Source organism: Leguminivora glycinivorella, chromosome 22 (genome assembly GCF_023078275.1).
Source record: "Leguminivora glycinivorella isolate SPB_JAAS2020 chromosome 22, LegGlyc_1.1, whole genome shotgun sequence".
In the NCBI taxonomy this organism is placed as follows: Eukaryota; Metazoa; Arthropoda; class Insecta; order Lepidoptera; family Tortricidae; genus Leguminivora; species Leguminivora glycinivorella.
The window spans coordinates 11,605,616-11,619,954 of record NC_062992.1 but is presented as its reverse complement, the minus strand read 5'-3'; the positions used below and the strand labels follow the sequence as shown (position 1 = coordinate 11,619,954).

The window sequence follows — 14,339 nt, the reverse complement described above, 5'->3', positions numbered from 1 at the left end:
CATCTGTGTGTAGTTATACTGACGTGGAGTTCCTTGAAAAAATGCATGTTTCTACATAATTTTATAGAAACCTTACCTATTTTTAGGGCACCGTTTTATTCTACTATCGATATTGATGATCAAATGCTTTTAATTGAAAAAAAAATGGCGACTGACTCATGTTTTACTGCGACGAGTTCGCGATCTGCATATAAGATACGACAGCATATATACATAGTCTGTATAATATTCATCGATATCGATAAATTGTCGACAAATCTCACCCATCTCTAGCGAGCGTGTCGCGGGCAGTCGCCGACAAAAACAGGAGCAGTCAGACGCAGTCTAATGGCGGAGGTGTCACACACAAACCGCTTGTATATCGATATACTACATACAATACCACAGTACAGTGTTAAGGCGGTCGACATATTGGTTATAGAATAAAAGGAACACAGCCTACGAAGATCGAGCGCAGAAAAATAGGAATTCAAAATAGAAATGTCATACATTCTTCAAAATTTCATTTTCGTCGGTGATACAATGAAGTATTAGGATCCTTATCTGATAAAAAGCCACAAATGTTATACCTTTGAACGAGCAATTCTTGTATATTTATATGTCGGAGAATGACCAAAATGTGATTTAAGATACGTTTTATGACGCTATATTTGACAAAAAGAGCAAACAAGGGTTTTACAACATTGTACAACCTGGCTGGTATTCGACTGAGTTCTGCCAAAACGTCAGAGAGGACGCTACTGTCTAAAAGAACAGAATCGAAAAACAGATGATGAACAGATGATTGGAGGCTGTCAATCGATCTGCAGTGAAAATGGTTGAGGAGTGCTGGCGTTGTTGGAGATTCGTCGGTCTAATCCGGCAGTTTGCTCGAAATAATAGGCGGGATGTAATCTATAACGTAATTTAATTTGTAATCGATTTTGTGAAGTAAATTCTGTGAAAAGGACATGGTATTTCATTGAAAAGCTCTCATAAACAACTACAACGGGTCCTGACAACGATTCTGGTATGATACGCCCACGATCCGACATATATATATACCGACGATCTCGGAAACCGCTCTAACGATTTCGCTGAAATTTGTTATGTAGGAGATTTTCGGGGCTGAAAAATTGATCTACCTATTCTAGCTTATCCTTAGGTCCTGGAAAACACGAATTTTTGAGTTTTCATGCGTTTTTCTTTCGCGTTACTAAACGCAAAATATGGTTGCTAATTTCGTCGTCCGCGCATCGACGGCACGTAGCTCAGTGGTAAGAGGGTCGGTCTAAGAATATTCGCAGGCACACCGCAGGTGTCAGGGTCTCGAATCCCGGCGAGAAATATTTTGTTATATGTTTTTTTTATCTAAAGACATGATATAATAATAAAATAGAACCGAGAGCAGCTCGGTCGCCCAGGTACTAATCAGTCTTATGTACAATATGATTATAAAACATAATGTGTTATTTTTTTAACACAATTAAATATTGTATATGGCGCAGTCGGTAGGATCTCATAGAAGTAAAATAAGGAAAATTAACGAACTGTTGTGGCTCAGTTGTGGTAAAAAGATAAAAAATAAATAAATAATATGTTGATATGTTGTACTAGAACTGTGCCTATACCCAGGGGGGCACTATAATAATGAGCACAACATTAACTAAATAGAAAAAGGACAGAATACTTTCTAATTTTACTTTTAATCACAAGAGTACTTATGTATATGCAAGATATATTTTTCTAAATTTTATTAAAGTTACAAAATACCTAGTAACTTACATATAATGTATCGATGCAGTATTTTAAATATCAACATATTTTCATTGAAATAAATTTTGCCTCGGTCTAAAGGAATGTAAGTAGAGGCTTAATAAATACAGCTTAATCCTCCTACCTAAAAAAAACTATGACAAATTCTTGTATATGCATTTTTTCTATTTTTTCAATAAAGACGTATCTATCATAAAACTAAGACTAAACTTAAGTTTAAATTTATTTGTTGCAGCACCAGCAGCTAAAGAGCATCGTTCCCCAGAACAAGATGAAAGTCGGTCTTCCCCCACCCCAGGCCCCACTAGTCCACAAAATAATGGCACGGCAGGTAAATATGTTAAACTTGCAAAGTAAGAATATTTCATACGCACGTATAGGTACTCCCGACATCTTCGTATCTAGATGTAGGGCATAATAATTTTCCGGGATATAATATATAAGTAATAAATAATAATAATCTTATTTTCTCGGAAACGTTCCTATTTGTTGACCGAACAACTTTACTACGAGTACGTACTTTTTGTACTGGAACTGACTGCAATGACACTTTAGTTTCCGTGAAAATGCGAAGGGAAAATATTTCGCAGTAAGACTTTTGCTTACACTCCTTAAATGGCAAAATACTAAAGTTCTTACTTCGAGTCCTATTAAAATTTACTAGTATTGATGTGATAAATGAATAATAATAAATTTTTGACCATTTCGTTTTTTCATTGGTAGGGGCTATAGATTTTACATTGATAACTAAGATGGAGCCGCAATAGGTTAGCGATCCAGCAGGGTTAGCACATGATTGCCGCGGGAGTATGTCGCCGTGAGATCAGTAGACTACCCGTCCCTATGTCATTTATACAGTTAGAAGAAGACGTGTGATCTATCTTGGGGCGACATACTCTCGCGGCCAGCACATGCTAGACCTACAGTAGTTGTGAGTCAACTTTGACCCAAGACAGTGTTCTACTTTTGATTTACTTCTAAACTCAACATAGTTATACTAATATAGGCTTACTTACGGTTGTCTATTGTTTGCCCGACAGTCATTTAACATAATATTCATTTGCCCGAATCTAACTTGCCTGAATTTCATTTGCCCGAATGATTTGTTTACCATAAAATTCATATGACATACTCTTTGTTTATCCGAATATTACCTTCCATAATCATACAATGCCATACTATTTGTTAGCCATATTATTAAGTGCAATAATATGGTTTCATAGAATATTCAAACGCCATAAGCAATTATTGCCATATTAATTGTTGCCCATATTATTACCTAACCTAACCTACTTTCTGATAGCAGTTTCATTTTCCAGGGGTCACAGTTATAACCTAACCTAACCTACTTTTCCAGCAGTTTCATTCTCCAGGGGGTCACAGTTCTAACCTAACCTAACCTACTTTCTGATAGCAGTTTCATTTTCCAGGGGGTCGCAGTTCTAACCTAACCTACTGTCTGATAGTATTTTCATTTTCCGGGGGGTCACAGTTCTAACCTAACCTAACCTACTTTTCAAGCAGTTTCCTTTTCCAGAGGTTCACAGTTCTAACCTAACCTAACCTACTTTCTGATAGCAGTTTCATTTTCCAGAAGGTCACAGTTCTAACCTAACCTAACCTACTTTCTGATAGCAGTTTCATTCTCTAGTCCTTCTAGTACCTATTATAGTAGTTTTCGATTCTGCCAAAGCACATTATGGAAATTGACTTTTCTGGACGCTAATTTGTATGACAAATGATGGTATGGAATGTGGTAATTACGGATTTCGATGATTCTGACAAATGACATTATGGAAACTGACTTTATGGGAAACAAAGTTTCTGGCACTAGATTAATATAGTAAACAATGATTATGGCATAAGATGTTATGAGAAACAATATTATGATTGTTGAATAGGATGGCAAATAAAATTATGGCAAATGAAATTCTGGCAAATGGGGGTATCCCCTTACTTACTTACTTATTGCGTTGGCTCAGCGACCCGAAGTCGATCTTGGCCTCCGCCATTCGCTCCTATCCTGTGTGATTTGATGCCATTCGGTCACTTGAGGGTCACGCAGGTTTTTCTGCGGGCGTAGTACACTAGTTGGATAGACTTTGTCGCATCGGTGTGTCCCTATGCACTTACAAATATTACGAAAAGGACAGCCTGACGTTATATCGTTTATATCGATTTAAACTAACACGATCTTCACTCATATTATTAAATTAAAACGGGACTTAATCGCGTAAAACTTTACGTTTTATATTTAACCCGACGTTTCGGACATGACATTACGTCCGTGGTCACGGGTAGACTGGCTGGGAGTTGTATCAACACCTTCTAGCTGTACGAGTTCTTCGAACTACCGGCACTTGATTGTCATCAGTCACGGAGGTAATGTCATGTCCGAAACGTCGGGTTAAATATAAAACGTAAGTTTTTACGCGATTAAGTCCCGTTTTAATTTAATAATATGTTATATCGTTTATCTTGCGACTTGCGACCGTGCTTGCCTGCCTGGACTTAGTTATATTAACCAACATAATTTATCTACAGCCCTGTCCTCGACGGAATCCCTCTCTCCGCCTCTGGGTGAAGCGCGTGCGCCGGCGTTAATTCGCCTGCGCCGTTTTTTGTCGGCGTTGCTTCAGTTTGCCAGCGATGTTGGCGCCGACACTGCAGAGAGGGTCAAACACCTAATTTACAACCTCGCGGTATGTATAGCTAATTAATACATACATACAACATAAATTTACCGTGCTCTCTAAAATGCTAATAAAGAAGACAGATCCATTCACTATGCAGCACTCCACCCAGTACAGTACATCGTCCTCAGTCTAACAATCTTCTTCTTATAAATTTAAATACGAGTATAGATATCATACACGAAAGAAAAACGACAAGGCCCACTGGTGGCCGAGCCGGGAATCGAACCCGGGTCTTCAGCTTACGCGGCTAACGTCTTCACCACTAGACCACCCACCCGCCGTGGTACCCGACGAAATTTCTCTAGTGTATGTTATCTCTGATAAGGCTAGGCACCTCCTAATCTTCTTCTTCCTCAGTTCCTCGTGGCTAAGGGTCGCGACCACATGAGATCGTTATTTTGTGCTCCAATGCTCTCCATTCATCACGGTCTTCTGCAGTCCTAATAATAGGCGCTTGTGTTCATCCTTGACAGGACTTCTTATTCTTAACACTGCCCATTGTCCACTCAGCGGGTTAGTGGGTGGTCCTCCATCCAATATATCAACCATAATACGTTTTTCAAGGTTATCTGGCTCCCGTCTGGCCACGTGTCCAAAGAAGTTAGACTCATATTATCAATACAACCTCGGAGCTGGTCATCCTTGCGGTTGTGTCAAAAAGAGACTACAATTTCTGTGTTTTCCTTATTAATCTCCACCTCATTATCCATACTAATATTATAAATGGGAAAATGTGTGTGTCTGTTTGTCCGTCTGTCACGGCAAAACGGAGCGACAAATTGATGTGATTTTTTAAGTGGAGATAGTTGAAGAGATGGAGAGTAACAAGGCTACTTTTTGTCTCTTTCTAACGCGAGCGGTACCGCGGGCAGAAGCTAGTAATCTTATGAAGATAACTATTATAAAACTAAAAGTAACTATTATAATTTTCCAAAATTCATCAATATTAAACTTATCATCATTTTGCAGTCCGGCACGATCACGATCGAGGAGTTCCAAACTGGAGTCCAGGAATGCACCAACTACCCACTACGGGCTTCCGTGCCAGGGTTCCTTCGGGCCCTACTACCAGCAGCACAGAGGGATCTACATGCCAGGGCTAGAAGAGCTAAACAGGTATTTAGATACAGTTCGTAAAATTTCATAACGCACAATATTTATCACATAAGCGTAAGAGCCCCAATTTTAGGAGGAAGTAACTCATGTGTGGGTTTCAAAGTAGCTTAAAATGTGACTGGTGTCGAAGAGTTAAGTGCCAGGCTTCCTTCGGGCCCTACTACCAGCAGCTCAGAGGGATTTACATGCTAGGGCGAGAAGGACAAAACAGGTAGGTACATAATATTCCGATACAGTCTATTTTGCAATCGATCAGAGTTTGCTTTTCCGCCTAATGGAAAGCGGTCACCGTAACCTATGGACGCCTGCAACTAGAGGGGTGTCACATGCGCGTTGCCGACCCATTAGAAACTTGTACACTCCTTGCTCCGTAGTAAAAGTACTTATACCTATTCATCCCTTGATGAATTACGGTCTATTATAATTTTATAATATCATTGTGTGCCTAAAATCTGGTACCAATACCAGCAGATTCAAGTAGTTCCAAATTTATATTCAGATTAACGTCGGTTATGACGAAAACAAGACCAAGTATTTTGAGGGTTTTACTTTTAGCAACCTCCATATTCGGACTGAAGGGAATGTGCAAGCGACAGAATGGAATGCTAAAAGAGGGAAAGGCCTTTTTCTAGCAGCTGGATTACAGGATTACAAAAAAAAACCTTTACCTAATTTTAATGCGTTTACTAAGTAATAATACCGTTTATTCTCTCCCAGACTCCCTTGCAATACGTGCGCGCCCATGAGCACCTGATCCTGGAGTCTGGCGGCGACGGTGGCGACATCTTCGCGCAGCCCGGCGACTCACTGAAAAGACGCGCCAGCGATCCGTGAGTAGACCTTTAATATAACACGTACAAGTCACTTTACACAGAAATAAAATAAACTTATTAAATTTCGAGAATAATATCATTTTTAGGGTTCCGTAGTCAACTAGGAACCCTTATAGTTTCGCCATGTCTGTCTGTCCGTCCGTCCGTCCGTCTGTCCGTCCGTCCGCGGATAATCTCAGTAACCGTTAGCACTAGAAAGCTGAAATTTGGTACCAATATGTATATCAATCACGCCAACAAAGTGCAAAAATAAAAAATGGAAAAAAATGTTTTATTAGGGTACCCCCCTACATGTAAAGTGGGGGCTGATATTTTTTTTCATTCCGACCCCAACATGTGATATATTTTTGGATAGGTATTTAAAAATAAATAAGGGTTTAATAAGATCGTTTTTTGATAACATTAATATTTTCGGAAACAATCGCTCCTAAAGGAAAAAAAACTGCGTCCCCCCCCCTCTAACTTTTGAACCATATGTTTAAAAAATATGAAAAAAATTACAAAAGTAGAACTTTATAAAGACTTTCTAGGAAAATTGTTTTGAACTTGATAGGTTCAGTAGTTTTTGAGAAAAATACGAAAAACTACGGAACCCTACACTGAGCGTGGCCCGACACGCTCTTGGACGGTTTTTGGAAACTTATTAAAAGTTTCCAAAAAGATTCCAATACTTCCAATTGAAAAATTTTCCTTAATAATCACGAAACAAAATTTCTGCTCTTTCAATCCTAATAGAAGAAAAAAAGTGTCCCAAGGTTTATTTCCCATTCCGTTGCCATTTTTTCATACATTTTGTATGGCGATAACGGAATGGAAGGTTTGAAAAATGTATGGAAACCTTGGGATACTTTTTTCTCCTATCAGGATCGAAAGACCTCACGATCCTAAGTATTAAGTATAGTATAGGACATTCTTACACAGATTGACTGAGCCCCACGGTAAGCTCAAGAAGGTTTGTGTTGTGGGTACTCAGACAACGATATATATAATATACAAATACTTATATACATAGAAAACGTCCATGACTCAGGAACAAATATCTGTGCTCATCACACAAATAAATGCCTTTACGGGATTCGAACCCAGGACCGCGGCTCAGCAGGCAAGTATGAATTGCATAAAAAAAATACCCATGTCACAAAAAAGTGGGGTGGACAACTTTGAAAAAAAAATGACCCATGTACACTCGGTGCGGTTTCTAGAAAGAATAGGCTTAACATCGTATATCCGTATTTGTGTAGTGGTCAGCGACTCGCCATTAATATCCCGTGCAGGTGACTGTCGGTGGCAGGCAATCTGTCGCGCCGTCACCCTCAGCTGACCAAACTCGTAAGCAGATTTCGGCATTCAAGGAATCATAAAAGAATTTTAGACGAATAGTCTGTTGAATCGCGTCAAGTGGAACGTTTTACTAAACTTTAACATATTTTTAATCGACTTCAAAAAAAGGAGAAGACTCTCAATTCGTCGGGATATTTTTTTTCATAACCATAGTAGGATTGCCTACAATAATAACTGGATGATATGGCTGTAATGAGAATTATTGTTAAGAACAAGACATTTACCCCACTTGACTGAAATTATTTATTCTCTTCACATACCTACTCACCAGCTGCAAATATTAAATTATTAATAATTTCACTTTATATTAATTGAACTTAGCCGTATTTACAAATGATTCACATCAAAAATAGTTCCAACTTAACCGATCGGCGCCATCTGTCAGAGCTATAAACCGAGCGCCTGCTGCGAACATCATAGCAAAGTTCCGATCTCGCTAATTGCTTACACTAAACTAGCAGGCGCTTCGAATCGTTACGCTAAACGCCTTTAAAATCGTTGTAATGGCCGGAATTTGAGTCGTTTAAATAATGTTTTAAAGGGAAAACCTGTATTCATAAATTAAAAGGCTTAAAGTGAAATAAGAGAGTAAAACAAGGTATTAAAATAAAATATTAATATCTGGCACTCCTTAAAGTCGTTTAACCGTAGAATATAGCGCCTATCTGCTTTTGACTGCAGTGCTGAAAGTAAACTAAAAAAAGAAATAGTGTCAATAAAGTTAAAAGTCAAAACTAGTGTAATTTTATTTAAATAAAGTTTTTTTTATGGTAGTTATGTCATATTCAAATCATTGTGTTTACCTATTCAAGCTTAAACCGCTGAAACATGTGTGCCCAAATTATTAATCCCATGAAGTCGCAGACAAAACCACGTACTATATTGAAAAATAAATTAAGTAGTAAGTATATTTAAAACGGGCTAAGAATTTCACCGCCCCTTTTCTTCCCGTGGGTGTCGTAGAAGTCGACTATGGGATATGGGTTAAATTGTGGCGTAGGCGAGAGGCTGGCAACCTGTCACTGCAATGTCACAGTCTCGTTTTCTTTCAACCCCTTATTCACCAACAGTGGTACAGAAACTTGAGTAGCTTCATGTGCTCTGCCTACCCTATATGGGATACAGGCGTGATTGTATGTATGTATGTATATTTAAAAAAAACCCTGTCCTGGCTCGATTCGTGTTCTCAAGCCATGAAAGGTTAGATTTGTCAAATTCGCGCGTTATCGCGAACCATCTGTACAGTCTGTAGTCGGTTCTACAGTGCGTCAATAAAGAACTATTGACCACAGCTTGGCAAGCGGGCGGTGATGTTTTCCGCGATTTACCCCCTCGTTATACGCGCACATGTTTGTGCGATGGAGGAAAGCATAAAAGCATGTGCCAAGCGGCTGTGCTCGTATTTCAAAACGTTAATCGGTAAGGATAGGGTGGACGGACAATGGGATTATAATCCCAAATAAAATACAACGAAAGCTATAATACAAAATATTTCATCATTAAAAAAACTAAGGCCCTCTTGCACCAACCACTTACCTCAGGTGGGATGTCATCTGTCTAATTCCATATAAAATGGTGGGTTAACCCTCTATTTTTGTTGGTGCAAATGGCCCTAAGCATAACAAGTAGAAATGTACGCTAACGATATTAAAAAAAAAATATCAAAGAATTTCCTTGGATATGAAATAAAATCAAGACACATCTGTTATGTAACAAATAAACGTCAATACATACGTACTGCATAAGGTTTTTTTTATGTAGTTAGTTAACATTAATAAAAGCTTAACAACGGTTGTTTAATTTGGATATTTGTTTTCACAAACTTCCTAGACTTTGTGTGAGTATGTAATTGTTTTTCTCTAGGTGCAGTAGGTATAAATAACAAAACATTTAATTTCGCAATACCCTTCTGATAACTCTTTAAGTTCTCGCGTTTAAAAAAATACCAAATCATATTCTGCCACTAATACATTAAAATGTGATCAAGAAATGTAACGCTCCAACTAGCGCCTGCCGCAAATTTGGTAGCAATTATGAAACAATCACAAGTTTGCTCGGACTGACCGGGCAGGCGCTCGCCGCGGACCCATGTGCCGGCGATTTGTAAAACCAGTGATTTATTAGGCACAGATCGCTCGCCGACTAGAATGAGCGTATCCGGGGACCAGCTAAAATTTGTATGAATTATGTAATATATATAATGCAAGATTTATTACGCACGAAAAATATTATCACTCGAAATAATGTGGAGACTTGTTTGTCATCAAATAAATCATCATCATTTCGGCCTGTCACATCTTGTCAGATGATTTAATCAGCGTCTGTAGTACGCCAGGGAAAACGTATTACATTTCATGACGGTACAACCCTATTTGGGACCGGTATTTACGGCTGCATTTGTGATAAAAAAAAAGCTGGAAGCCTTGTCAGTAAGCGTTCCTTTTGTGCCTTTGTCGAATTTACGGGCTAGATCTTAGAATCAGGCGTTATCATGAGTTCCAACCTCAACCCTGTGGCAGCTTTCGCTATGGTATATTCCTTCAGCCTCCCTCCATGGCGATCAGACGCGAGATCCTCTCAAATAAACTAAATAAAACATAGATATTCGTGTGGAAAATACTTTTCACTGTAGTTTCCTTATTTTACAGCTTAACTACACATGTGTGTTTCGAAGTTAACATTATTACGCCGTGTCTTGCGTGGGCGACGGTCGCGCGACCGTCGCCGTCGCGTCTCATACTTCCATATCGATAAGGTTTGTTTTCGTATGCGTCGCGTCGCCGTCGCGCGACCATCGCGCGACCGTCGCCCACGCAAGCCACGGCGTTATAAGTATTCTATTTTTGTACCATCTACTGGTGGTAGTCTTCAGATAAAGGATACTGGATGTACATTTATATATATATATATATATATATATTATTATGTATGTTTAAGCTTCTAGTACAGCTGTGTCTGTTGTATTTATTTAGGTTAGTACATATGTCGTGTTAGCGCGACGGGTATAAATTATATCGTGATTTTGTTATGCATATTCAACAATGTTCATTGTTACAGTTTTGGTACACGTTGTTGTTTTAATAGTTTTTCTTTAATTAAAGGAAAAATAAAAAAAAAGGAAATTGTATTTTGTTCATTGTGTTCACGAAAATTACGAGATGTTATGCGTATCTATTACACGCTTTGATCCACCATCAAACCAGAGAAAATAGAATAAATAAATAATACAAAATAAATACAAAAATAATACAAAATATTTGTACGCCTGCTTGAATATTGAATGCACGTGCTAAACTTACCTCTATTTTAGGAAAATTTTACTTATTGAATCCGAAAAAAAGGCGTACAAATATTTTTGTATTTAACGTACAATTTATTTACCACCTACTGAATGGGGATGAACTAGAAGAGGCGATGGCATATTAAAGCCAGTGACAACCAACGACCCAGTGGCACCTGACTCCATTCTCAAAACTATATTTTGCCGATGCAAGACTGGGTGTGGGGTACGATGCGGCTGCCGAAAAGCAGGAATTGCCTGCTCCAGTGTCTGTGGTGTATGTTCGGGAGCATGCACTAACGGAGCTCCCATCGAAGTAGAGACGGAAGATAGTTAGGATTTTTTCTTATGAATTTATCCCATCAAAGCAATACTGGGCGGTCGTGATGCTTTGCTCGTCAAGTCAGCTACAATGTGATCGGATGGCTGCGCAAGAAAAACTGAGCGAGCGCTACTGTAATGTCGTTCAATACCCCTGCTGGGGTGTGAGTAGCCCCTTCCGCGCTGGGCGCTGTGAGGGCTGTATCTGGTCGCGCCCCGTCCTTGTGGGGCGGTCTTACGTCGACGTTTTGAGGACGACTGGGATGAGCGAGCGGCTTATAAAGGGCTGCGCGCGCGCGCGGGGTAAGTGCGTTTTCACATTATCCGATCCGATATCGGGAGTAGGACCGATATCCCGTACATTTAAGGCGCCGTCTTGGATTTTTGCCTTTGAAATCCTTCCGACATCCGATATCGGATCGGATAATGTGAAAACGCACTAAGGCGGGCTGCTAGTACCGGGCTTATTAAGGAGCGCTTATAGCTCATACTTTTACTACGCGCGTTGGTTTCTTTTTACGTTGCATTATAACACGTTTATGTGAAATAGTTTTTGAGTTAGAAGGGGGTCAAATGTGGCTCCAAACGGTTCGTGTAATATTACACACGGTGCTGCTTGTGTAACGGACCACACAGTCCTCGGTTCAAATCATAGGAGATATTTATTAAAACACCCTTACTTAGGTATAATTATAGTAAACAATTTTAATAACTTATATTAGAAGTAAACGTCTAATAGTATGAAAAAATAATAATTATTCCCGGAATTCAAACGTACATAATTTACAAAGATCAACATTCCTAAAACTGTTGCCAAAAGCGTTATTATCGAGGAAAGCAGTAAATCGTGATAAAAATATTAAAGTTAGCGTAATTTACAAAATCAAACATTCTTTAAACTATTGCCGTAAGCGTTGTTATCGAGGAAAGCGGTCAGCCTTGACGAAAATATTAAAGATGGCGTCCCTAACTATTGATATATTGAGAGGAATAGGAGAAAGCGGAACTTTGGACGAAAGATACGAAACGCATGCGCGAATAGGATATAAAAGGCAGAGAAAAATGGGAGGAGGGATCAGTATTAGTTGTACGACGTTGGTAAGAGGAAGTCTGTTAGTGTGATCCTGATTGAAGCATTTAAATAGAAATAATTAGAGTGAGAAGGAGTTTGAGTTTATATTGGTAAAGTATAGTGAAGGAGTGCAAATAAGTGATAAAATTTATTTTTTTAATTGTGTGTTAAATTGATTATGGTACTTTATTAATAACTCTTATTTAAATATTTGTGATTGATTATAAATATTTAGCGTAAAATTTATGTTGTGTTAAATAGGAAAGTTAGTAGATAGAATTACTATCTATAAGATAACAATTTTTATTATATATTGAATACATATTTATACTTACTGACCTTTTTAACCGCATCCTCACCAGCCGCAAAATGCCCAACTCATGGAGATTGAGCATTATAACACCAATTCATAAAGGCAAAGGTAGTGTACAGGACTGTGGAAGCTACCGAGGTATTAAGGTCATGAGTCACACCATGAAACTCTTCGAACGCGTCATCGATTCTAGGCTCCGGCAAGAGTGCACAGTCTCGGAGTGTCAGTATGGGTTTCGTCCTGGCTGTGGTACTATAGATCCCATCTTTGCCCTAAGAATGCTAGTCGAGGCCTACAGGGAAAAGAAAACGCCGTTGCATATGGCTTTTCTGGACCTACAGAAGGCTTTTGACTGCGTACCTCGACAGGTAATCTGGTGGGCTTTGAAGGAGAAGAATGTGCCACAAAACTATATTGACATTATCCGAGACATGTACCACAACTCGGAATCCATAGTGAGGACCGCCGTTGGCGACACTCACCCATTCCCGATCACAGTTGGTGTTCACCAAGGCTCAGCCCTGAGTCCTTTTCTGTTCAGTGTAGTGCTAGACGTAGTTTCAGCAAAAGTCCATGAACCGTCTCCATGGCTTATGATGTACGCTGACGACATTGCACTGACAGATGAGGACAAACAGAAACTGGAGCACAAAGTGAACCAATGGAAGGGTGCGCTAGAGGACGGCGGTCTGAAACTAAATGTTGCGAAGACCGAGTACATGGCATGTGGCGGCACAGACCCCGACCCCATAACGGTAGGAGGCGAATCTGTTCTGAAAACAGATAAATTCAAATACCTTGGGTCTGTGCTGCACGAATCAGGCGAGATCGATCACGACGTCCAGGCCCGAATTAGCGCTGCTTGGGCAAAATGGCGAGAAGTAACCGGTGTCCTCTGCGACCCCAGGATACCGGTGAAGCTTAAGGGTCTTGTGTACAAGAGCATCATCCGACCAGACTTACTATATGGTAGCGAGACCTGGCCTGCTCTCGGAAGGCATGTCCAGCAGCTTCACGTCACAGAGATGAAGATGTTGCGGTGGATGTGTGGCGTTACGCGACTAGATCGCATACGTAACGAACACATCCGTGGCAGCCTCGGAATCCGTGACGTGGCGGATAAGCTGCAGGAAAGTCGCCTCCGATGGTATGGCCACATACGCCGCAGACCGGTAGACTACGTCGGAAACAGATGCCTCAACCTCACCGTCCAAGGCCCTAGGTCACGCGGCCGCGGTAGGCCTAAGAAGCGCTGACAGCGGACATGGAAGAGAACAATCTCTCACCTCAGGATGCCGAAGACCGGGCAAAGTGGAGAAGGCTGAGTAGGAAAGCGGACCCTGGCGCTAGGCCGGGAAAACGCTAGGTTGAAGAAGAAGAAGAATTGAATACATATTTAATTTTATATACAAATATTTAGCCAGAATCGTATGGGTAATATGAGAGGATCCCTTCGTTTAAAACTTATCAATCAAAAGAAGAATATTGTTTATTAAGGGTAAGCAAAGATAACATCCTGTTTTAATGTTTATGGAAACTTAATCTTCACTGAAACTAAAAGGAAATTAGGGGGTATTAAAAGGAATGTTAATTAACTGTGAGCATAGGGCAT

General features: G+C 39.7%; 1 protein-coding gene across 1 annotated transcript in view; it reads left to right on the top strand.

The window, feature by feature from the left end:
• LOC125238108 (protein CBFA2T1) overlaps nt 1-14,339 on the top strand; it is a 57,151-nt gene that overhangs the window by 30,801 nt on the left and 12,011 nt on the right. Inside the window, exons 2-6 of the mRNA XM_048145395.1 lie at nt 1,991-2,086; nt 4,300-4,457; nt 5,421-5,567; nt 6,285-6,397; nt 12,777-13,874. Of these exons, the coding sequence (XP_048001352.1) occupies nt 1,991-2,086; nt 4,300-4,457; nt 5,421-5,567; nt 6,285-6,397; nt 12,777-13,874 (1,612 nt within the window). The remainder of the gene's footprint in view (nt 1-1,990; nt 2,087-4,299; nt 4,458-5,420; nt 5,568-6,284; nt 6,398-12,776; nt 13,875-14,339) is intronic.